The sequence below is a fragment of the Vicia villosa genome, linkage group LG6 (assembly GCF_029867415.1).
Source record: "Vicia villosa cultivar HV-30 ecotype Madison, WI linkage group LG6, Vvil1.0, whole genome shotgun sequence".
Lineage (NCBI taxonomy): Eukaryota > Viridiplantae > Streptophyta > Magnoliopsida > Fabales > Fabaceae > Vicia > Vicia villosa.
The window spans coordinates 95,424,604-95,451,455 of record NC_081185.1 but is presented as its reverse complement, the minus strand read 5'-3'; the positions used below and the strand labels follow the sequence as shown (position 1 = coordinate 95,451,455).

At 28.7% G+C, this 26,852-nt stretch overlaps 1 protein-coding gene across 1 annotated transcript; it reads left to right on the top strand.

Moving 5' to 3' along the window:
* The first annotated feature begins 1,395 nt into the window (after positions 1-1,395).
* LOC131609353 (AT-rich interactive domain-containing protein 1-like) lies at positions 1,396-8,200 on the top strand. Its single transcript, XM_058881036.1, has 3 exons — positions 1,396-1,538; positions 3,016-3,219; positions 7,083-8,200. Exons 2-3 carry the CDS (start codon positions 3,100-3,102, stop codon positions 7,947-7,949), a joined length of 987 nt encoding a protein of 328 aa, XP_058737019.1. The 5' UTR covers positions 1,396-1,538; positions 3,016-3,099; the 3' UTR covers positions 7,950-8,200.
* Positions 8,201-26,852: the final 18,652 nt, after the last annotated feature.

Sequence of the window (26,852 nt, the reverse complement as noted above, 5' to 3'; positions counted from 1 at the left end):
AAAAAAAGTTTAGGCAATTTCCAGATTTTTCATGCAATTATTGGATAGTTCGTAAAATTAATCGTTTGGATGTAGAAATACTGAATTTTTGAAATAGTAGCGAATATTTTGCAAAAGATTGGACAAATACCAGACATTTGCAAAACATTCCATAAACAATTATGAAGGTTTTCAGATTTTTCAGTACTTAATTACTAGATATATAAAAAAATCTAGACATGTTAAACATATCGGTTTTTTTTTTTGAAAAATCTGGTATGCTTCAAAATTTTTGGATATTTATAAAAATTCGGTAAGTAGTAGTGAAAATTTTTAAACGACCTAGTACATCATTCTCATTTAAGTCTTTAACTAGCATATGATTGTGAAACACACACTAGACCATAAACTTCCAGCTGCTTCCACTTGGCATTGATCTCACCATAAATTGGCATTTCAGTTTCTTAGTAAATGTACCTGCACCCACAACCTTCTTCTTATAATTTCCTCCTCTCTCATAACCCATAATAAATTTATCTTTTCTCCCTCTCATCCCATTTGCAGTATCAGAACGAATAGTAACAACAACAATACCATGTTATTTACCAATAGATTACGCCCATGCCAAAACGTTAGCCCGAGAGGGGACTATTTGACATAGATAACATATACCAAACAAATTATCAATGTATGAGATATCATAAACAAGGAATGCACAGTTATGTACAAAGTAAATATTTATGTAAAACATACCACATCAGTGGTAAAAAACTTAGTAAAGTCAACATAGAACCATAAAAAACAGGACCTACAATTGGAGCATTCTGAACTACAAGATTTGTAGGTATATCCAAAAAATATAGTATACCTGATTTTTCAAAATAATCGATATTGAGCAATATTTCATATATTTCAAAATCTCCTATAATAATTACACTGAAGACAAAGGTATTTTTGAACTTTTATAAAAAAATTGGTAAAACTACAAAATGTTCCAGAACTTTTAAAAAACTCCGATGAGTTTTCCAGTGATTTTTCTCATGTTTCAAAAAATTCGGTAAAAATGCATAAGATTTCTTGATTCCAAAAAAATTGCAAGGAGTACCAGTTATTTTAGTAAAATCCAATAAAACTAATGAGTTTCCGAATATTTCGAAAAAAATTGGTAAAACAACATCTTGTAATTTTAAAAGTCCAATAAAAACCCATAAGAAATCAGTTTTGTCGAATTTTTTGAATGAACTATCGAATATTTTGATTCTACCAAATTTTTATAGAGAGAATTTTTTACTAAAAAGTTAAGTTTTAGATGATAAAATAATATGAAAGATATGTTTGCCAATATGAAAGTTTTGTGGGATGCCAAATATAAATGGAGAGGTGTGAGAAAGAATCTTCATTTTTTTAACTATTGGACTTGCCCCTTAGGCCCATAGGCCCCTTAGTTTCAATATAAAAGTACCCATTTTATCCCAACTCATGTCTTGATTGAAGGAGCAAACGGTGCATCCCTTTCTTTTCGGTTTCATCTGTAAGGCGTGGCTCCTTCTTGATTTGTGGTGAGTCATTTTTTCTTTCTTATTGTTTGGTTTGCATCTCCTGCTATCTTTGTTGTAAGAATCAAATGATATTTTTCAATTGTTTGCAATTTCTGATCTATATGTTGCTGGATTAGTTTTTTCTTTCTTTAAACATTGAAGAATTTAAACCAAATGCAAGAAAACTAGCAAAACTGTAATTTTATATACTTATATTTGACATATGATTTGGATCTCATGATTTCTTGCTCAGATTTAGGGTATATTGGAATTGATGCTATATGATGGAATTGAGTGGTAAAAAAATTCTATCATTTGGATTTGTAAATAATTAATGAATAATTAATGAAAAGAATAGAATAAGATGAAATTCATTTTATGTCATTTCATCGAGGAAAAAACTTAGATACAATTTCTTAACTGTAGTTTATACTATTTTCTAATGAAAATATGACAAGAGTATAATTTCCTCTTACGCATATGCAATTTTCTCCATTTTCACTGTATAAAAAATATCTAAGTACACTTATCATATTTTTATTGAAAAATAGTATGAATCACACCTAAAAAAATTCCGTAAAAAATTATTTCGTAGAAACTTAGATACAATTTCTGAGCTGTGATTTTTTCTTATACATCATCAATTTTCAGTGTAAAAAGGTGAGAGACTAATATCGTAGATGTCATTAACAAATGCAATGTCATCAGTTTTGAGTCGAAAATTTAAGAGCGGACCAAAACTGTTTAAATTTAAAATAGAGATACTAATTCCGTGAATGAGATAAAACATGAGGATCAAAGCTGCAATTTAACCTTATTATCATTGTTGTAGTACAATAAAATACAAATATTTTAAAATCTATGTCTCATCGTATCTGGTATATATCGATATGCTCATATGTTCTCATACATCGTTGATACATATCAAAGTATCCGATATTTTTTTGGAAACTCTTGCCGCACCCCTTGGGGGTTTTTAGGTACCACGTGCACTTTCAAAAATATTCTCTGTTGTCGGCGATACATATCAGGAAGCACCTTTGTTTAGCCAAAATTTAGTTTTTCCGGAAATGCATTTACGGAATGTTGAATTATTTAGAAGTTTTCTCAGTTTAAAATACTTCTGTAGATGAATCTCTAGAAAAAAAATTAGTAAAAAAACAAATTACTTCCTCGTGTGTATCTCCGAAAGCAGGGGGCATAAATGAAATTGCGCTAGATACCTAAGAGTATCAAGGAGTTGATTGAGATTCTATCTATTTTTTTTCATCAAATTTTTGTTGATATGTCATAATAGTTGATTGAGATTCTATCTATTTTTTTTCATCAAATTTTTGTTGATATGTCATAATATAATGACGACACGTCAATATTTCTAAATAATGAGATAAATTTTCTCCTTAATTAATCTTCTCTCAACTCTAAAATACATTACATATCTCGATCATTTGGAGGTGACTCTCATATTTTCTTTTTGTAAAATGTGAATTGCTTGTAGTTGAAGGGCTTGTGTATATTTTGCCTCAAGTGGAACAAGACGTGAAAAGTATGCTTTAGAGTTGTTTGATGTTAGAGAGATGCGATGATATGGTCAAAAGAGACAGCTTCCAAACCCAGTGATATAAAGTCATCACATCATAGTCTTCAAAATCAAAAGCACCAAGTTCCCATGCAGTTAAATTCTAGTTCTAAAAATTCACTGGTATGTATGCATATTTACTTTTCAACTATCTAAATTAGTTTTTAATTAGAGAAGATGAGAATATAGTTTAAATATCTATGAGAAGAGTATAATTTTCGGCCTATTTAGTCAAGGGTCAATTTTCTATCTAATTTTGTTGGATCCTCATTTATCTTTAAAATATTTAATGTCATTTTTTTATATTTAATTATTTAAAAATAAAAATTAATTTTGACTTTGAGATACTTTTGTGTGTCGAGTATTAAGAGATACTAATAGGACAGACCAACCAACGTACAGGAGACTATAATTTAACCTATTTAAAGTCTGACCTGATGTGACTTACTCACTCCATTTTTTATTATAAACAAATTTTAACTTTTTAGATATATTCATTAAATGATGTATCAAGTCTATATATAGTTTTAATACATCATTTATTAATAGTATGTTTGGGTTGGTTTTTGGAATATCCAAAATCAATTTTTGAGGTGTAGAATTGATTTTGAGTGATTTTGAGGTGTTTGTTTTATCAAAAGTATAATTGATTTTGCCTCTAGAATTGATTCTACTTGAAGCTAGAATTTGTAGCTTCTACCTCTAGAATTGATTCTGGGTGATTTTTACACTAAAATTTATTGTTCAACTCATTTTTAAATAAAAGTATCCAAACATAAATCAATTCAGCCAAACTCAATTATGTTAAAATCAATTCTATTAAACTCAATTCTGATTCAACTCAATTCTGCTAGAATCAATTTTGTTCACTGCCAATCCAAACACACCCTAAATGAATTTAAAAAGTCAAATTTACTTATAAAAGAGAATGGAGAGAGTATTTAATAAAAAAATTAGGTTTTAAGTTTTTTGAAAGTCTATTTAATTAAATAGATCAAACTCACACACACGAATATATATATATATATATATATATATATATATATATATATATATATATATATATATATATATATATATATATATATATATATATATATATATATATATATATATATGCCAACCTATAAAGCTTGACTTCATATCTCAAGTTGACTATTTAAAAGTTTTAATGTAAAATAGACTTTTAAATAGGCTTTTAGGCTAGAACAGACTTTTAAAAAGTCCAAGTCAAATGAAAAAAATAGCCTATAATAGAACATAGGCCAGACTCATACTTTAAAAATCTATCGTAGATCAGTTCAGGCCTTCTAGGGTCTGACCTGGCCTATTTTCACACCTACCAAGTATTCAACAAAATTCTTTGAGTTCCAATTATTTTTAATATTGTATTAATATTATGTACCAATGTAATAAAAATGATTGAATCCGTAGGTTCGACTGGTTGATCAGACACGTGTGTGGTATGGTCCATTCGATAGTAGAAATCGTCCTACCATAAAATTAGAATAATAATTGAAAAATAGGCCAAAAGCTAGAAAAAGTTAGAAAAATCGAGGGTTTAGGCGGATTATGGAGGTTGCACAATTTTTTTGATGGTTTCATTGACATGTGATGGATTAGCATTAAATAGATTCATAAGAATTACACTTAATTTTCTCAGTCTAGGATAAGGCGTATGATAGAGTGCTTAAATAGATTTTGTGCAAGTCTCAGGCTTTGTTTGAAAGTTTATAAGGGAAGGGAGGATAGTACTTTGAAAAATAGAAAAGATTGAGTGAAAAAAAATAGAAAAATTTTGGTTGGAAGGATTTTGGAGGGTTTGTTTTTCTTCATAATACTAAAAATCCTCTAATTTGGGAAACTCAAAATTTGTATTTCAAAATTTTGGATAATTTTCAATAACGAAGTCTTAGATATTAATGAGATCATTTTCAAAATCAAGATGGTTTCTTGGTGGTGGTTGCAAATAGGTTCAATTCGGTTAAATTGCAATTTTTATGAACGGTGTAAAAACCCATTGGACTTTCTGTTTTGTTTTGTTTATACGTTAAGTCTTGTCTTCTTCTTTGAATTTGGGTTTGAGTTCCCCTATAACTCAAAGTTTGAATATAGTTGTTGCTTATAAAAAAAAATTGTATTTGGGTAAGGTTTTGGAGGGTTTAGAAAAAGAGTAGTGCTATTTAGTACGAAGCAATTTGAAGAAGAAATGCAAGAATGAATATGTGTCACTATTTTAGTGGTGAATTTTTAAATTAATTTTAAATTTAACTTCCTTTTTAGTAGGAATCATGGGGTTGTGGTGATAATGGATGGTTGAGATTTATTCTTGTCTTTTTTGTTTTTCTATTTTCTTACTAATAAGCATTCTCCTTAGAAAACTTGTTCAAATATAACTTTTGTTGTTATAGTATATAAAAAATTAAAATTACATTAATTATAGACATTATTTTATCATTCTAAACAAAATATTTTTTTAAAAAAAATTATTAAAAATTTCTCTATTTTTTAAAGAATAATTTTTTGAAGCCCTCCTTTTCCCTCCCCTCAAAACTCTCAAACAAAGCCTTCGAAAAGAAATGGGTTATGATTGTCAATATTCGAGATACGTGTGAGAGAGTATCGTGGAAAGTATGAAGGCTATTAATTGAACAATCTGAATGGTTGGACAATGTGTTTTTCATTTGAAAGATGTAGATAAAAGGCTATTGATCATGGAAGTGATTTAATTATTACGACATCTGATGGAGTAGTATCAAATGGATCAACAAGACTAGCACTTATTTTTTCTTGATTTGGATAAGGTATATGATAGAGTGTCCACCGAGATTTTGTGAAAAGTTCTTGAGAAAAAATGGGTTAAGATTATCTGTATTCAAGCTATCCGAGATATATATGAGATAGTGTCGTGGGAAGTATGAAGGTTATAAATTGAAAAATCTGAATGTTTGACAATGTGTTTTTCATTTGAAAGATAAAGATTGAAGGCTATTGATCATGAAAGTGACTTATTTATACAATATATGATTTGGATAAGGCGTATGATAGTGTTTAGAGAAATTTTGCGAAAAGTCCTAGAGAAGAAAGATGTTATGATTGTCTACATTCAAGCTGTCTGAGATATGTATGAGAGAGTATCGACTAGTATGCAGACATAAGTTGGAGAGAAGAACGATTTTTCAATAATAATAAGATTACACTAAAATTCAACCCTAAACTTATTTTTTTTACTTTAATTTTAAAAGTACTCACGAAACACATTTAAAAAGTATCATTGAAATATATGTTTTTTTAGATGATATAGTCATTTAAATGAAAAATTATAGATTTAGAGACCAGACTTAAAAACGTATTATACTTTTCAATTAATGAGGTATTGGATACATATTACATCCAATAATCATATCATATCCTTGCTTTGCGACGAAATTCATCTTCCATAATGGCCGAAGACCTAAATTTTAAATGCAATCGTTATTTAAAACCTTGCATTATTGATACGAGTGCTAAGAACACTCTCTGACACGTATATTTTTAAATATATTTTAGGTAAATTCGTTAACACTCTCTCTAACACATACATACTCTCTAACACATACATTTTAAAATAAGTTTTATTAGTTAAAATTTATATAGGTTTTACGAAATTTATCCAAGACCTCATTATTTAGTGATTCATATAAATTTCAATCAAAGAAAATTAATATGATAGAGAGTGTGTTGTTAATCAAATACATATTACTATATTTTTTTTATCGAAGATCCTAGTAGATATCTTTTCTTTATATGGGTTTCATGCTTATAAATAATTACTTACAGTAAGTTGAAATGCAATCGAGATGAAATTTAACCTAAGGATAAACCTTTGATAATTCTATCATAGAGACTGAATCAAAACTTGCTATAACTATCTAAGATGTGTATAGGTTCATAAATAGTTTTTATGTGTAAGAGTCACAATTATTTTATTTTATTTTTTATTTCAGAAGAGGAAATGTAAGCAATACATAAATTATGGAAAATTTGATACTAGTTCTGAACTTATCGGTAAAAAGAAACATGCTATTGATAATGTCAAAGATCAAAAAAGAAAATCATATTCCCATGCTCAAAATGATCGGGTAGAATTTTGTGCTATTTCTAGACAAGACTATTCTCACTTAGGTGATGTTGAAGATTCTGCGAAGCTACCAAATTATCTTATGAAAGAAGAGAGCTTTTATACTCATGCTAGAGATTTAATGGATAATAATTATTCGTATGGTATCGCGGCATCAATCAAAGAGAAATTAAAAGAAGAAGACATGGAATTCGCTGACGCTCGGAGGAAATTTTTACCTTCTAGGAGTAGCCATCTTCCAAGACCATGTATTCCTATTGGACCTAGGTTTCAAGCCGAAGTTCCTAAATGGGAGGCCTCGACCATATATAATAGTGATGATTGTTTGAAGTGGTTAGGCACCCAAATTTGGCCAATGCCTTCTTTATCTGGAAATAATGCAAAAGATATTGAAAAAGACAGGCCCGATTCAAGCTCGTGTGAGAACCTTGAATCAGTTGACTGTGTTAAAAAACATTATGAAGCTAGAGAGTGCTTAAAATCAAAGGTAAACGACACTTTCACAAGTTGGAAGATTGATAACGAGAAAGATGATGTTTCAAAATCATGGACTATAGAAGATGAGAAGAAATTTGAATTTCTTATAAAATTGAATCTACCATCAAGTGACACGAAATTTTGGAAGCTCGCTATGGAGTACTTTCCATCCAAATCTATCGAGTGCATGATGAAGTACTATTATGATGTATACATCCCTAGATGCATGAGTATAGAAGAGAAGATTTGTCTTTGACGCAGTTGATGGTGGACCAATATGATAATTATGAGATTGAAGGTGTGTGTTCAACTAAAGGTATGACTAAGATTTCATTTCGCCAAAATTTTAAAATTGCAATGTTGAAGATGTTAGGAGCTTGATATCTATCATTTAGAAGCTGTCGTCCTTGAATGTGCTATAGATTCTTAAAACCTATGTAATATTTAAAAAGTTTGACGTGTCATTGTCTTACAAGTCGGTTTTATATGATTGAGTTAGATCAGATTTATTCTTCTAATATGCTATTATAGCTTATCTTATATCTTTTGTTGGATTTTTTGCATTGTGCACACCTTCTGACTCATTTAGGCTTGAGTGTTACAAGATGTGTTGGGAATTATATCTCCATTGTAGTTTAACCCTAGTCGTCTATTTGCGACTTCTGAATTTTTGTATCATTTCTTTCATTTCTCAAGTTTATTTCTTTTTTTTCCAAAGTTTTTATTTTCTTTCCTCCAAACTCGCGAGTATGAAGGGAAAGAAAAGAAAAACATAGATGGAGAAGAGTAGAGAGAAATATAGAAAAATCTTCTACATTTTTTTGAAAAAGTGTTTTGTTTTTATTTTTGTTTTTATCTTTTATTTTTCTTTTCTCCTTTTTAATCATCGTTTTAGGGATGTCAACGGGCCAAGAAATATTCAGAGGATGATTTCCCGCACTCCGCCCTGCCTCCAAATTTATCTCCCATCTCCAATCCTAACTGTGGGGGGATATTTTCCTCCATTCCCATACCCATAGATTTTCACAGAGATCCACAGAGATCGAATTTAAAAAAATTATATATTTTTCGATCAAAACTAGGACACTAGTATTTTGTTTCTTTTTTTCTTTTTTTTTTTAAAAACACATATTTTGCATTTTTTTTAAATAAAAATATATCCTGCATCAATAACAAAAACAAAAGCACTTGTTGCTAATATTTTTTCTCTAAATAAAAATAATAAATATTAACATAACTTGTTGCTACCATACTTTCAATAATTTACAACCACAGTACTGCTGTCGTCCAGCGCAAGTGGTTGATTATGTTTGAATGTGGCAAATCCATAATTTCTAATTTATTAATTGAATGAAAAACATGTTACTAATGGAAGTAGAGTGAATTTGAAGAGTAATTGCCGTAAGCGCCATTAATAAAGAAGAGTGGTTGTTATGATGATGAGAATATAGGAGATGATGAATAAAGTAGAGTGATTTTTGAAAGTGATGTTGTGCCAAAATCTCTTAGGTTTTGTTAGGGAGTTTGAAGAGAAAGGAAAGAAAAAACTTTTGAAAACAATTTTTTTTTAAATATATAAAAAATATTTGATATTTTTTTAAGGGTTAATACCACTTTACCCCCTGCCATATAGGCGTGTTTTGTTTTACCCCCTCTAAAAAAAAACTTATTGGACAGACCTTATCAATTAAAGATTCCAAAAAACTTGACCCTGGATCAAAATTCCAAGAGAATTTGCATACGTGGCATGCGCATGTGACATTTTGTTATTTTTTATATATTTTTAATTTCCACGTGGAATTTTGTTTTTTTTTTTCAAATTTTTTTTTAATTTTTTCCAAATTTTTTTATTATTTTTTCCAAATTTTTTTATTGTTTCTTTATTAGTTTTAAAATTTATTTTTATTATATATAAATCAGCAGGTATTGTCAAATCCGTAAGTATTTTTAAATCCATAGGTAAATTCGCAGGTATTGTCAAATCCATAGGTAAATCCGTAGGTATTGTCAAATCCATAGGTAAATCCGCAGGTATTGTCAAAGTCGCAGGTAAATCCGCAAGTATTTTTAAAGGTAAATCCGAAGGTAATTTTAAATCCGTAGATAAATCCGCAAGTAAATCCGCATGTATTGTCAAATTCGTAGGTAAATCCGCGGGTATTTTTAAATTCGTAGGTAAATCCGCAGGTATTGTCAAATTCGCAGGTATTTTTAAAGGTAAATTCTCAGGTATTTTTAAATCCGTAGGTAAATCCGCAAGTATTGTCAAATTCGTAGGTAAATCCGCAGGTATTTTTAAATCCGTAGGTAAATTCGCAGGTATTGTCAAATTCGTAGGTAAATCCGCAGGTATTGTCAAATTCGTAGGTAAATCCGCGGGTATTGTCAAATATTTTTTAAAAACGTAAAAAAAATTAAAAAAAAAATTTAAAATTTTTTTTTAAAATAATTTCCACGTGGCAGTGCTGAGTGTGTCACATGGCTTATGTGTTGTACAGTCAACACTACAAAAAATGCCACATAGGAAAGATCCTAAGAATCTTGGCCAAAAAAATTGATCAGGGTCAAATTTGATGGAATCTTTATTTGGCAAGGTTTGTCCAATAAGTTTTTTTTAGAGGGGGTAAAGCAAAACACGCCTATATAGCAGGGGGTAAAGTGGTATTAACCCTTTTTTTAAAGAATGATTTTATATGAAATGATAAAAGAGTATTAATCATTACTATATTTTTAATTTTCATAATACTATAACAACATGCAATACAAATTCTGGGCTCCCCAAATTAAGAGAATTTTTGGTGTTATGAATAAAAACAGACTCTCTAAAACCCTCTCAATCAAAATCCTTCAATTCTTTCCACTCACTCCTTTTTTTTTTCAAAGGACTCTCTTCTCTTTTCCTCCAAACTCTCAAACAGACCCTTAGAGTGTGTTTCAATAAAGTAATTGGGAATTTTAAAAAATTCAAAATTCAAAGTAATTTAAATGATTTAATTGAAATTCATTCATCTTTAAATTCTTTTGTTTTGATGGAATTTTAAAATGATTCATTGTTAAGTTTTTAGGGTCATTTCCATAAATTTTAAAATATTTAAGTCAAATTTAAAATATAAATTAGGGACCAATTTGTAATTTTTGAAAATATAAAAAGTAATAGGGATTTATTTATAATTTTTTTGAAAATTTTGGAGATGAATTAAATTTTTTATAAAATAAGAGGACCATCTTGTAAATTTTAAAAAATTAATAAAAAACAATTTAACATTCACATTATATAGAGTGAATGAGTTATTTCAAATTCTTCATTTTTTTGTGTCATTTGAAATTTCTTTAATAAAATACTTCATAAATTTATATTATTTTAACAATATTTCATATTTTTTAGGGTTAAATATATTTTTGATACTTATGAATATCTCAAATTTTATTTTATTCTGTATTAAAAAAATGTCATATTTTGCTTCATATAAATTTTTATACATTAAGTTTTAGTTCTTGTTATTTTTTAAAATGTTGAAAATTATTTAATTATTCTTTAACTTTTAAATTTTTGAATAACTTTTTTCATACAAGCTTAAAATACTGTAAAATATTTATTTACCTATTTTTAAAACTTTTAAAAATGAGAAGAATTAAATATGATTTTTTAAAATTTTAAAACATAATAATAAAAGTAATGAAAATCTCAACTTAGAAATCAAATTTTGAGTTCCTTTTTTTCAAGGAACTTTTTATAACGTTCTAAACATGTCTACAAAATAGTCATTCAAAAATACATATTAGTTAACATCAGAGATTAAAACTACGTGCATAATAATTTTGTATGGATCAAAACCAAAAACATATTTAATCTTATTTTTATCCAAACAATAGATTTTAATCAAGTCTTTTTAAAATATCTCAAAAAATTATTTATCTTCATTAAAATATTTCATCCAAACAAACTCTTCTTATAGTCTTGAATCATTGACTCATTATTGCTCTTGTGTTCTTTTGAATTCTCCAACAAATATGTATTGAAACCTCATTTCGACATTATTAGAATTTTAAATCAAAAGTTTTTTTTAATAATGGTCAATGCTTGTTCTATTGGGTAATAAGATTGTTGGGCTATGTGTGAGTGGTTAGTCTTGTAACACCCTTTTAAACCTCACAAAAAATATAGCATAAATTAGAGTAATTTATCATCCATATTAATTCAAGGGTGCCACGCATAATTCAAAAACCACAAGCACCTGTCATGTTCAATAACACTTAGAATATAATTCACGTTCTATTATATTGGGTAATAAGATTGTTGGGTTATGTGTGAGTGGTTAGTCTTGTAACACCCTACTAAACCTCGTGGAAAATATATCATAAATCAGAGTAATATATCATGCATATTAGTTCAAGGGTGTGACACATAATTCAAAAACCACAAACACCTGTCATGCTTAATAACACTTATAATATAATTCACGTTTTCCATAAACTTCAACATATGCATTTTCACAACGGAATCACCTTCGTTCGGACAAAACACATTATTGTCTCATAAATAACTTTACTTTATTCAAAACTTAGGCATAAAAGCCAAACATCACATAATTTCATTAAGATTAACAAAATGGAAAAAGAATATAAACTATCCTTCAAAAAACATGAATCCAAGCGTTCTCCGGTGTTACATGATCAAAGCACGACTCAAAATCCAAAACGCGGAAATAAATAAAGTAGCTTCTCCAGCTCCAAGCATACTAGTATCAACTCTAATGTTTGGTACCTGAGCGATGCTGTTATAAAACATCATTTCAACATAAGAGTGAGAATTTACATTATTATTAAAATCAATGAATAATATATAATGAATAACATACATACACAATTATGAATTCACCACACTTCATACATTTCACATACATAGCATCACTCCATCATAATACTATTTTTAAGAATACACACACAATTCACATTTTCACAAAATGCATCATCTTCACATAATTCACACAATTCCATATTTTTTGCATAACCACAATGTGATTCGATGTAAAACCCAATCTAATACTTATGCATGTGGTACCAATCACCTGTTACTTTATTTGGTTTTTACATTTAAACTGGGTCCATTCCCTAGACCAATGACACAACAAAATGCCCGATCCCTAAGCTTTCAAACCCCACTCTAGGTTTGGGACAAGTCACTAGCTCCCGTGCAACTAACGAACATCGCCTCTTGATCAAATGATGCATGTACAATTAGAACACCACATGCAATTAAAACCATTCCCTAATCTTAACATTCATGCATATCTTCAATAATTCATCACACTTGAATTACCATACATTTGCACATACATACAGATATTCACAATTCATTCACCTGCAATTCACAATCATTGCACAACTGCTCCAAAACAGCACCACAACACACAATAAGAATGCACAAAAGCATTCCAATCCAACACAAATCACAAACATTCATAAAACATCCAAGTTTCATGTTCTTACGAATTAAGCATTAAAACCAATCAAATGCTCAGTTTTAAATTCCACAAAATTCACATTAAATTAGCATAAAATATAAGTATACAGAATATCAATTCAATTTTCCAAAATATGCATTTTTTCGATCCTAGGTCCCGCTAAGCGAGCTCGACGGTGCTAAGCGCCCTTCGATTGACCGCGCTAAGTGGCGTCTGCGATTTGCAAAAAAATTCCTGCGATGACAGTGTTAGGAGTAAATTAATGGTAAATTCATGTGTTAATAGAAGTGATTTAGTCTCCAAACCAATGCAAAATGTGATGAATCCATAGGTTTTTATTAAGAATTGAACTGAATAAGTTTAGTTCATGTGTAAAGCAAATCGAATCACTTGTGGGTGTTATTGTTGCAGGTTTTGAGCTGAATTGGAACTTAAGAAGAACATGAGGAGGATAGAGAGCTTGAAGTCTCAAAGGCAAAGGAAAAAGTTGGTTTTTGCAAAGGTCGCGCCGCGAGAGTTCTTCCTTGCACCGCGAAAATATCTCTGTTTGAGGGGCGCGCCGCGCCAGCCCGTTGCCGCGCCGCGGCCTCGGCGTTAAAAGCCCAAAAATTCTGTTTAAAAGCCCTAGCTTCCAAGAGAAAAAGGGGAGTTAGAGAACTTTGTGAAGAGCGAAATTAGGAGAGCATTCTGAGTTTGCAATCAAGAACAACAATTGAAGGCCAATTCTTTACCAATTGAAGACATTCCATTGATGAAGATGAATCCCTCTATTAATTCTTGTGTGTTCTTCATGTCTATGGAGAGCTAAATACCTCTTGTTGAGTCTAAGGTAGTAGTTAACCTATGAATATACATTACCATTGATTAATTCCTATGAACAATTGTTTGAATTTATTATCAATAAGAAACCTTGTTTTTATTCTTAAATTATCGTTGAATCTTTGATCGAAAGAAAGGATTTAACTTTTGCCCTAGGTTACTGTATTGATTCAATTGCAATTTGCAGAGATGGAATTGGGATTGAGTTTTCATAATTATCGTTCTTAATTACTATTATTGATATTGATATTTGGAGAGATCGAATCTCATACCGGTAAAAGTTTATCTAATTTGATTTGCAGACATGGAATCTTATTTGAGGATAAGTGAAGATAATGATTCAAAGGATTGTTCTATTGTGAATTAATTGATAATTGTATAGGATTAGGTTGATGAACCCTAAAGGCTCAACATCTTTCTTTATTTGTTAACACAAAGTCCTTTACTTGCTTTTATTTTATTATTTGCTTTTGATATTATTAGAAGTATAAAACAAACCAAACTCAATTTTCCTAACTCAAAATAAACAACTATAGAACGACAGTGATATTAACCAATCCCTGTGGATACGATATATTACCGAAAATATTTACCCACAAATACTTTCAACAAATTGGCGCCGTTGCCGGGGATTGGTGTCAATATTGCACGCATTGCAATAGTTTTTTATTTTGAGCTATTTCCTAATTTTTAGTTATATTATTTTTAGTTATTTACTTATTTTTAGATTTTTTGTTTAGTTCCTTAATTTTAGATTTTTAGTTTAGTTCCTTTATTTTAGATTTTTTTTCCTTTATTTTAGATTTTTTTTTTATTATTGCAATAGTCTTTTAATTTTGATTTTTTTTATTATTATTATTTCTATCTTGTTATTTCACTTGGTTGCTAGTTTTGTAGATTTTTGTTTGTTAGAATGTTTGACCCAAATATAAATGCTGCGATTCATGCTCAAAACGAGATCCTATATCAACAAATGGAGTATCTCCTTCAAAGTGTGTCACAGTTCACACCTCAAGTTAATGAGTTTCATGATAACGGATGGGGCACACCGGAAGATGCGATGGAGTATCATATGGATAACCATGAATATCAACAACAAGCCTTTCAACCTTACACTCAACCGTCGCCACAACAACAAGGAGGATAATCTAAGTTGGAAGAGACCATGAATCAGTTCATACAAATGTCAATGACAAATCAACAACAAGGGCTTTCACATTATAATCAAGGTTATCAAAGTGGACCCTCTGAGTTAGAGGAAACCATGAATCAATTCATGCAACTCTCTTTAACCATTCAACAAAACCAGGAAATTCGAGATGTTCAACTTACCAAATTCTTAAATGAGCAAAACGTAAGTCAAGTCTCAACTTTTCAAAACCCTATGACTTGTGTAGAAACTTGCAATGTTACTTCTATAAAGAGTGTAAAAGTGATTGATGAGGAAGTTGAAAACAAGGATGTTGGAAAGAAGAGAGTGGGGGAGGATGATGATGACAAGGAAGATGTTGTTGAAAAGGATAATATAGAGTATGTAAACATCAAGAAAAATATAGAAGTTGAGTATGAGCTTTCAATGAAGCTACCTTATCCAAGACCTCCTAAAAAAGAAGATGATGTGTTAGTCGAAGGAACAAAAAAAGAGGATATAATCAAAAGAGTCGTGAATTAATGAGTTAGAAACTTCAAAAGTTGAAACTTTTTCAAAAGAGAATATGGTGGACTTAGAGTTAAAGAAGAGTAGTAATGCAAAGGAGCATAAACTCTCATTGGAATTACTTCCTCTACAGGTTCCTAATAAAGAAGGGAATGAGAGTCATTACTTTCGGCCAATGGAAATGTTTAGCCGTTTTCAAATCATCATCCCATCTTTAGAAGGTTTAAAGTTAAAGCCAAAATTTGTCAAATTCATCAAGGATAGGTTCTCACCGACGAAGAAATTAACGGATAAGGAGGTTATCTCTGTTGAGGAGAGGAAAAAACAAATGAAGGAAGAGAGATTGCGAGTTGAAGTGATAAGAATTAAGGATGAAGAAACCAAACATGCAAACTTTAAATACTTTTGGGGTTTCACATTGGTAAGAAAAGTACCAAGGAAAAGAGACAATGGTTGATGATTCAACCATGAACCGTCAAGCTATGCGACGTTAAACAAGGCACTTCGTGGGAGGTAACCCACACTTCTAATGTTTTATTTTGTTTTGTTTATTTTTATTTCAGGAAAAGATAAGGGAACCTTTCTGGTGAAAGCTAGAAAGAGGCAATTGATATTGCAATACCCTCTGTGAGTCAACCCTCTCGGGCTTGTTACGAAACATTGAGGTCAATTTTTAGTTCAAGTTTGGGGGTGGATTTCCTCTTTTGCATTTTTTAATTTTATGCTTTTATGTTTGTTATTTGCTCCCAGTTAGAGTAAGTAGTTCCATAACAAAATGAGAATCTCAAGCAAAGTATCAACAATGAAGCAACATGTATGAAAGTGGTAGGAAGTGAATGTTCAAAATTTTTTCAGTTTCACTCTCTTTTTCAATAAGAAACAAAGCAGGTATGAATCTTCAAACTCAAACTCTTAATGTGTGCAATGAAACTTAAGGTGTTAGTAAATACTGTCAGAAGTTCTTTATGGTACACTATTGTATTGGATTGGTTTAGCCTTAACCATTGTGAGGAAAGCTTTCCATTGTTTACTATATGCAGGAGACCATCAATTGTTTTGACTTGTTTGTATCATGCTAAACCGTTTGTTGTATCGTTTGTGGAAATCTGTGAAAGTGATTTAGGCACTTATTTGAATCTGAGAGTTCTTTTAGCCTATTCTAATGCACAACTTATTTTCTTCTGTGAGAGTGTGATCCTTTGCTAACCATTCTTTGAGCCTGAGGTCAAGATAAGCATTATAATATACACCAAGGAAAATATCTGGTGAGTTTGATCTCAATAAAATTTTTGTTTTGGACCATCAACCATAAAATTTGGTGATGTGTTGTCTCTTTGACCTTTTTTTTTAGAAAGTAGGGGAGCATTCATATAATCTAAATACAGGTTGATCTCCAAGTTGGGGAGAGTCACATTCAAAAGAAGAGTAAGTACATGTGGTAATCGGTGAAAGATAAAAGAAGTCGTAGCTTGAAAAAAAAATTTTGGAAAAAGAACACCGTTTGAATATAACGGTGGTTGAAAAAAGATGAAAAAGAAAAACCAAGCTACGAATGGAAAAAGATGAACGGGTGAGAGAATTAAAGTTATAGAGGAGAAGGAATGAGTTATGATTTGGATGCTTCCCTAGATTAGGAACAACCCTTGATTATCTTCTTTTCTTTGAATCTAAACCGCGTTACAACCCTAGAAAGACCTTCTGATTCTCAGATTCCACAGAACTTGATGCTAACAATTCGGTGAACGTATGATATGGATCTTTGTTGATTTAATTGTGTGGATGAGTGTTTAACCCCTCTTTTATTCATCATACTTTTTGATGAGAGTGATTAGTGCTGATTCAATTACAATTGTGTAGTGTTTTGAACTTCTGGAGGTAATTTGCTTTCAAAGTTTGTTTCATGTGTATATTCTGAGTTTACAGGTAGAAGAGGAGTATTTGACTTAGTTACTGGGTTGAACCACTTGAGAAAAAAAACTTTTTGAAAAACTTGTTGCACGATTGTCGGAAACTTTGCTGGAGGTAAGTAATTTTGTTTAGGGACAAACAAAACTCTAAGTTGGGGAGAGTTTGTTAGGAGTAAATTAATGGTAAATTCATGTGTTAATAGAAGTGATTTAGTCTCCAAACCAATGCAAAATGTGATGAATCCATAGGTTTTTATTAAGAATTGAACTGAATAAGTTTAGTTCATGTGTAAAGCAAATCGAATCACTTGTGGGTGTTATTGTTGCAGGTTTTGAGCTGAATTGGAACTTAAGAAGAACATGAGGAGGATAGAGAGCTTGAAGTCTCAAAGGCAAAGGAAAAAGTTGGTTTTTGCAAAGGTCGCGCCGCGAGAGTTCTTCCTTGCGCCGCGAAAATATCTCTGTTTGAGGGGCGCGCCGCGCCAGCCCGTTGCCGCGCCGCGGCCTCGGCGTTAAAAACCCAAAAATTCTGTTTAAAAGCCCTAGCTTCCAAGAGAAAAAGGGGAGTTAGAGAACTTTGTGAAGAGCGAAATTAGGAGAGCATTCTGAGTTTGCAATCAAGAACAACAATTGAAGGCCAATTCTTTACCAATTGAAGACATTCCATTGATGAAGATGAATCCCTCTATTAATTCTTGTGTGTTCTTCATGTCTATGGAGAGCTAAATACCTCTTGTTGAGTCTAAGGTAGTAGTTAACCCATGAATATACATTACCATTGATTAATTCCTATGAACAATTGTTTGAATTTATTATCAATAAGAAACCTTGTTTTTATTCTTAAATTATCGTTGAATCTTTGATCGAAAGAAAGGATTTAACTTTTGCCCTAGGTTACTATATTGATTCAATTGCAATTTGCAGAGATGGAATTGGGATTGAGTTTTCATAATTATCGTTCTTAATTACTATTATTGATATTGATATTTGGAGAGATCGAATCTCATACCGGTAAAAGTTTATCTAATTTGATTTGCAGACATGGAATCTTATTTGAGGATAAGTGAAGATAATGATTCAAAGGATTGTTCTATTGTGAATTAATTGATAATTGTATAGGATTAGGTTGATGAACCCTAAAGGCTCAACATCTTTCTTTATTTGTTAACACAAAGTCCTTTACTTGCTTTTATTTTATTATTTGCTTTTGATATTATTAGAAGTATAAAACAAACCAAACTCAATTTTCCTAACTCAAAATAAACAACTATAGAACGGCAGTGATATTAACCAATCCCTGTGGATACGATATATTACCGAAAATATTTACCCACAAATACTTTCAACAGACAGCACTGTACCAGTCGCGATTTTGGCCTCAAAGCCCCATTCCAACATCAATATTTATGTGATTTAAGACAATATAACACATATATAATATGTATTTCACAGCAACAACATTATAACACAATCTCATTCATCATATTCACGACTTATCATACAATTACCACTACATAGCATCATGCAATCTCATAATAACGCAAATAACCCACCCTTACTTTGTTTTCCAATCAATTCTTTGAATTTTCCTCTTGGCGTTCTTCCCTCTTTTCTATGTAAACTTTTTTCTCTTCTCTTACTAAGTTTTCTAATTTCTTTTTACTGAATATTAGTAACTAATACTAATCCCAAAATTATCAAATCAATGGGCTCATTATTCACACCCCCCACATTTATCCTTCACATTTCATTATTAGGCTCACTTAATTAATTATTATTATTCTACTATTTTTTACAATTCTCACTTAATAAAATAATTGCATCATAAACTGACATTAGTATTAATTATAATTTTACGTCTCGACATACTTAACCTGATTAATCCATCACATCAAACAAAACAATTATTCACAAATCAATCAAATAACTTAATTAATAAACTATAATAAAATAGATATAATTAATACTAAAAATTGGAGTGTTACAAGTCTCACATGAAATGATAATAATTATTATTTTCAAATGGTACTATTCTTGAAATTTTGAAAAGAAAAGAAATCTTACAAAACATGAAATGGTAGTATTTATCTTTTTCTTTTACGCGATCAAATTTTGTCAAAATTTATTCAAGAACAAAATATTTTAATGAAATAATAAAGATTTCTTTCTGTTTAACTAGAGATTTTGAGTTTAAATTTAATTTTGAAATGCAGTATTAAATGTCTTAAAAAAACTGTTATCTTCTATTGTCATCTCCGACTCAATATCTTAATCTTTACCGTTGCACCATAAAGATGTTCTGTTCATAAAATTATATCGAAGTTTAAGGTGTTATTGCTACTATTATGTAAAAAAATATATATTATATTGTTACTACAGGTTTATTTTTATTTTTTTAAGCCAGATATATTATAAAATACTAGGGGTACTCTAACCGATTATAAAATCGAGAGGAAAATTCGGGAGAAAGGGAAATTGACTACCAAATAAAACTTAGGCTAAATAATATAATGGGTCTTTGCAAAATGTACAAAAGTTATATCTGGAAAAACCAATATCCCCTGAGAAAGAGCTCATCCGAACTAAACATTTGATATTCCAAACCAATAATAATACTCTCTTTCATAATGAGTGTAGCTTTAGCAAATAAAATTTGTTTTAAAATGAATGTCATTCTCATTTTTTAATGTAGTAATGATTGCTATTTTTCTAATTATATCCTTTAATTATTACTTTATAGTTTATACACCATTTCTAATAAATTTATAAGTTTAATTTTGTAAAAATATAATGTTTTATGACAAAATTATTATATTTTTTAATCATCTGTGTGTAAAAACCTTAAACAACACTCATTTTAAAACAGAGGGAGGCGAGAGGATTCTAGGTTTATTTTTTTATGAAAATTTCTTTACCCACCTCCTAACCTTCTTACCCACCTCTGGCGAATTTCCCAAAATACCCCTTATTTCGGAAATGCATTTCCGAAAATGTACTTTTATTGAAAAAAAAAGTGTTTTCGGAGATGCATTTCCGAAAACACCCCTTTTTTGCGTTTTCGGAAATGCATTTCCGAAAACACCTTTTTTTTTTGGGAGGGGGTGTCTTCGGATATACACATCCGAATTTTTTTTGGGAGGGGGTGTCTCCGGATATACACTTCCGAAATATTCCAAGACCAAATTGGTCTTGGAATGTTTCGGATATACACTTTCGAAAGAATTCAATAATTATTAAAAAATTAAAATCAAGGTGAATCAATACAATTAATAGGTATAAAATAAAGGTGAATCAATACAATTAATAGGTATAAAATTTCCTAAACAATTTTAAAGTTAAAAATTATTTTACTAACTTATATAAATAAAAAACATCTTAATTTCATAAGTAAATTTTGAATTATTTAAAATTAAATATAATATATAAATATAAATATAATATATATATATATATATATATATATATTATAAATTAAAACACTCATTGTTTTAATTTTTATAATTATTATATAAATGTATAAATATATTTATAATTAATATATAATAATTATTATATAAATATATAATAATTTTTATAAATATATAATAATTATTATAATTATTATATAAATATATAAATTAAAACACTCATTTTTTTTAATTATTTTTGTAAATATATAAATATATAATAATTATTATAAATATATAATTATATAAATAAAAAATTATAACTCATTTTGTAAGTGAATTATTTTAATTATTTTAATTATTTTAATTAAAATTATTTTAAATTTTAAAATATGAATTAAAATAGAAATATATAATAATTATTATTCATAATTCCTAAATTATATCAAAATATATAATTATTATTTATTTTTTTGGAATCAACAGTTACATATAACCAAAAACGTTTACAACAAGCGACCCTGAGGGTCCAGCAATGGGCACAAACCCACTCACTTTACATCAATAGGAAAACTAACTTTTCTCTAAGTTTGGGTATGATCCAAACTCTATTCACTATGTTTTCTAAATTATATCAAATTTATGATAATTGAATTAATTAATATCCTAAAATTAATTTTTGGGATTTTTTTAGATTTTTTTTTTGTTGTTTCGGAGATGCATCTCCGAATTAGTCAAAATCTCAATTTTTGGGATTTTTTCGGAAATGCACTTCCGAAGTCTGGAAAAATTTAGAAAAAAAATATTTCGGAAATGCATTAGCGGGGTAAAATGGGGTTTTCGCTGGGGGTGACCCCATTAGGGGTGGCAAAACGGGCCGCCCGCCCCGCCCGCTGCCCGTCCCGCCTTATGCCCGCCAAAAAACGAGCGGGGCGGGCATGCCCGCCAAGTAAAATGGACATCAAAATCATGCCCGCCCCGCCAAGATGGCGGGTTGGCGAGCGGCGGGCTTACCCGCCTATTTTTATTTATATTTTTTTAATAGATTAATATGCTTTTTTTACCTTTTAATTAAATTTTTCACTTATTTTTTAAAACAATTTTTTATAAAAGTAATTTTTTAACAAATTTACTCTAAAAAAATTATATATATTTATAAATAAATGTATAAAATAAACCATCAAGAATTGCAATTACTAGAATTAATTAAAAAAAGAGTGAGTTTTGGAGTAGGAGCGGGTTTTGGCGAGCGGCGGGCTTTGGTGGGGCGGGTATGGCGGGCGGCGGGTTTTGGCGGGGCAGGCTTTGGCGAGCGGCGAGCCTAAAATCCCAACCCAACCCACCAAATTTTGGCGGGTGCGCGGGCGGCCCGACGGGCCCCGACCCGTTTTGCCACCCCTAGACCCCATAGAGAGGTGGGTAAAGAAAAAATCTTTTTTATTTGTCAAAATGTGCCGAAATAGTTCTATTAGCATCTCTTTCATTTATGTTTCCAATATGTTCAGGATGGCATATTCCAATGGCACGGTGTTTCAAAAGTTGCATGGAAAATTCAACTAGATGTTCGGTGATTCTCTTTATTAATAATGATTAATGAGGATAAAAGAGAAGAAAGAAAAAACAGTTGGATAAAAGTGGGAAACAACTGGAAGAAGGAAAGTGAGAAGGCATAGGCTCATTCATTGCTAGTTCTATGGCTAAAATTAAATACACTAGAAAAATGGAGGTGTTAGGTTGATTTGTATGTGTTGGATTGAAGTTGTCAAATTGTGAATATTGGAGTTTCAAATTCAATTGAATTAATGTATGTCTTGTTAAAAAATATTTAGACAATTTTTTAATAACTTTTCATTAATTAAAGATTTAGACATTTTTTTAATAACTTTTTATTAATTATAAGGTATTTTACGATTAACTAAGAGTTAGTTAAAGATGTGATCTCCTACCAATCGTTAGTTGGTCTAGTGATGATTGACATTGAACTTGGTAGGTCGAACCACGGTTCGATCCCCTGCAACTGCGATTAGAATTAGTAAAAAAATTGTGTGTACACGCGAATTCTAGTCTGATACGTTCATTTATTCACAAATATAAAATGTTGTTATTTTATTAAAAATATTTTTGTTAACAGGATCTTTTATATCAATATAAAATTATTTATGTTTTAGTTAAATATTTTAATTGTTATTAGATCACCCGTACAATTTTTCGTGTATAAATATTATTTTTATTTTGACACTAATTATATATGAATTTGAATCACCTATATATTTTTTTCCGTTTATAAAATTAACATTGAAACTAAATCAAAATCTAATTAAAAAATGAGAAAGAGATAGTAAATTATTAATTAAGATAATTGAAATTATCATCAAAATTAAAGCTCATAATTATAAATTATTAAAACAACATATTTAGAATTAGAATTAATTGATAAACGATACAATTCTATAATCTTTATTTTAAATTATAAGAAACTATTAATGACATATATTATTTATAAACACATTTAAATATTTGAAAAAATAATAGATGATTTCACATGTATAATTTGTAGTTGTATGAAATAATAAACTGATATTTTATATTATATTATTTTTCTTTTATTTATATATATTTTAATATTTCAAATATTTTTATATTTTTATATTTCTTTTAGAATTAAAGCAGTTCATGTGTTCAGTATTTTCTTATACATCTATTTTGAATATTTGTTTTTAACTAATTAGTCAATAAAGAACTATTTTTAATTGATTGACTAATAAGACTATTTATATTTTATTTAAGATTTATCGTTTTTAAAAAAACATACTTAATTCTATCGTTTAACACTAATAAATTATAAATTTAAATTAAAAACAATTATTTAATATAGCTGATTAAACTTTAATCCCGTAACTTGTAAGAAATATTCACATCAGATGCATTTAATTTTGATCTCTAAAGTTTACTATTTATATATGAAAGATGAACTAATATAATTCAACCAAAATTCAATCTATTTTAAACAAAATATTATAATGAACCAAAATTCACATTACATGTTTTACTACCCACTTTTAATCATTTATTCGTATTTATAATAAATCGTACAACCATTTTAATAACTTCAATTAATTATATATAATAGCAACAAAAGAAATAATTAAAAGATAGACATTAAAATGACTGCTCTATAGCTGGTATCTTATAGATACATTCACATCTACCCGTAAATCTAAATGAGTTTAGATTTGAATAAAATCATTTTTCAAATTCAAATAACATTACTTTTTAGATATTAGTCAATTTTTACAAACCTAAAATTTATGACATATTTCCATCAAATATCATTTTTAAATCCTTTTTATTTTAGCTGGTATCTCATTGGTACATTCACATCTATCCGTCAGGGTTTGTATCTACCCGTCAATTCAGATGACTTAACAAACTCAGTTGAATCCAAATGAGTTAATTCTAAAACTTTATTAAATCTATTTTAGATATTAACCAATTTTTACAAACCTAAAATGTATGACACCGTCATGTTAAAAGAAACCTACTTTTGATGTGGTGATAAAACTTTATGTTATGTGTACTAATTAAATAAAATAATACATAATTATAGAAATGTAAAAAGAATGATGAATTTATCCTTTTCTATCATAATTGTCTCATGTTCTTTTATCAAACACAAATATTTATAACATTTTTTTAGTATAAATGATAACATTTTATCATAAAAAAGAACACAACATTTTTTGATAAATTGAAATTTTAATATAATTTATTATATTTTAATTATAGTTAATATATTACTAAAATTTTAAAAAGAAAAACTTAAATAAATTATGATAGAATTTAAAGTATTTTCTTATATCATGTCATACTATTATATATGATATGATTTTTCCCGTTCATGATAATTTTTAAGTAAATTTATAAAATCATTTTTAATTAGGCTTAATTACAACTTTGATCCTCCTATTTTATTTTTTTTATTTTTTTGTTCCCTCTATTTTTAAAATCACAATTTTGGTTTTTTTTTGAATTTTCTGTTGAAAAATGGACAAAATAGGGATTAATTTTGCAGAAAAAAACAAAATAGGGAACGAAAATTAAACAGAAAACTTAAAAAGAGGACTAAAATATTAGTTTTTAAAATAAAGGATCAAAATAAATAAAAAAAAAGACAATAGGGGGACTATAGTTGAAATTAAGCCTTTTAATTATTATTCTTTTTAATTAAAAACTACTATTTTAGTCCTCTTTTTAAAACCTGCTCTAATTTTTTTTATTATCATTATTTTTTCTTGAATATCTTTTAACATATTTTTTTCATTAATATCATTTATCATTTTTGTTTATCATGATTACCATTATAAAGTTAATTTGAAAAGACTTTGTTTTGTTTTAGTAATTATATAATTTTAAAAAATATAATTTTAATTAAGAAATTAAATATAATTCGAGAATAAAATAATTGTGAGATATTTATCTTCTTTATTTTAAAGAAATAATCTTTATTTTAGTTGGTTTCATATTCTTATTAATCTTTTCTATAAATTTAAATAATTACAAAATATCGTTGATTTTAATTAAAATAGAATTAATGAGAATGATTGTATTAGTAGATAATAATATATTGTAGGATGATTATTAACTTTTAAGATTTCATTATCATCTATTTAAAATACAGTAACAAAATCACATTGAAAACAATAAATTATATTATATTTCAATTTAATGAGTAAGTTAATAAAAGACAATAATGATTTTGATTAATAATTAATATTTGGAAGAGACTGATAATATTTATAGAATAATTATTTATTTTAATTGTAATTATAGGAAGAATATAAACTTTCTATGTGAAATATTAAAAAATTAATTGATGAGAATTGGAACAGTTTTTCACCGTTTCTTTTTTGAAAAGGGAAAAAACTGATACAATAAGATTGTATAGTTAAGAATTAAGATAGATAGACTATTTTCATGAATCAAATAAAATTGAAGATTAAAATTTTAATATATAAATAGGGGGATTTCATTCAAATGATTTCACATGTATAATTTGTAGTTGTATGAAATATTTCAATATTTTTATTTTAATATTTTTCTTTAATTTATAAATGTTACTTTTCTTTTATGTATAATTTGTATTTTCTAATACATCTATTTTAAATATTTTTTTTTAATTAATTAGTCAATAAAGAACTATTTTTAAATGAATCATTTAAGAATGTACTTTATTTTATTTAAGATTTGTCGTTTTTAAGAAAACATACTTTATTTTATCATTTAATACTAATAAATTATAAATTTAAATTAATAACAATTATTTAATAGTTGATTAAACTTTAATCACATATTTTTAAACCTTATGCAGGTTTTAAAAATGAGGCTTTTAAAAAATGTTTTTTTTGAGATATTATAAATAACTTGATTACAAGATATTATTTTATTTCATATAACATCGTTGGACCGTAAATTGATTATTACCCTACACAAGAAAAGAAACATGAGTAAATTTATAGAGTACAAAATCTCACACATAAAAATTTAAAATGTTACTCAGTATCACATTTTTGTTGACATTCTACATCAGAATTGTTTCATCAGAATTGCACATTTGGCTCTTAAGATAGATATTAGCAAAGCGTACGACCGCGTAGATTGGGGTTTTCTTAAAGAGATGCTTGGAAAGATGGGTTTTGCGGAGAAATGGATTCACTGGCTTATGATGTGTGTTACATCGACACATTATTCTGTACTAGTTAACTCTGAGAGGGTCGGACCTATTGTCCCAGGGAGAGGGTTGCGTCAAGGCGATCCACTGTCACCGTACCTGTTTATTCTTCTGTCTGAAGGTCTTACGGAACTCATCAAATGTGCAGTGGCTAGCGGAGACATTCATGGAGTTCAAATCTGTAGGGGGGCACCTAG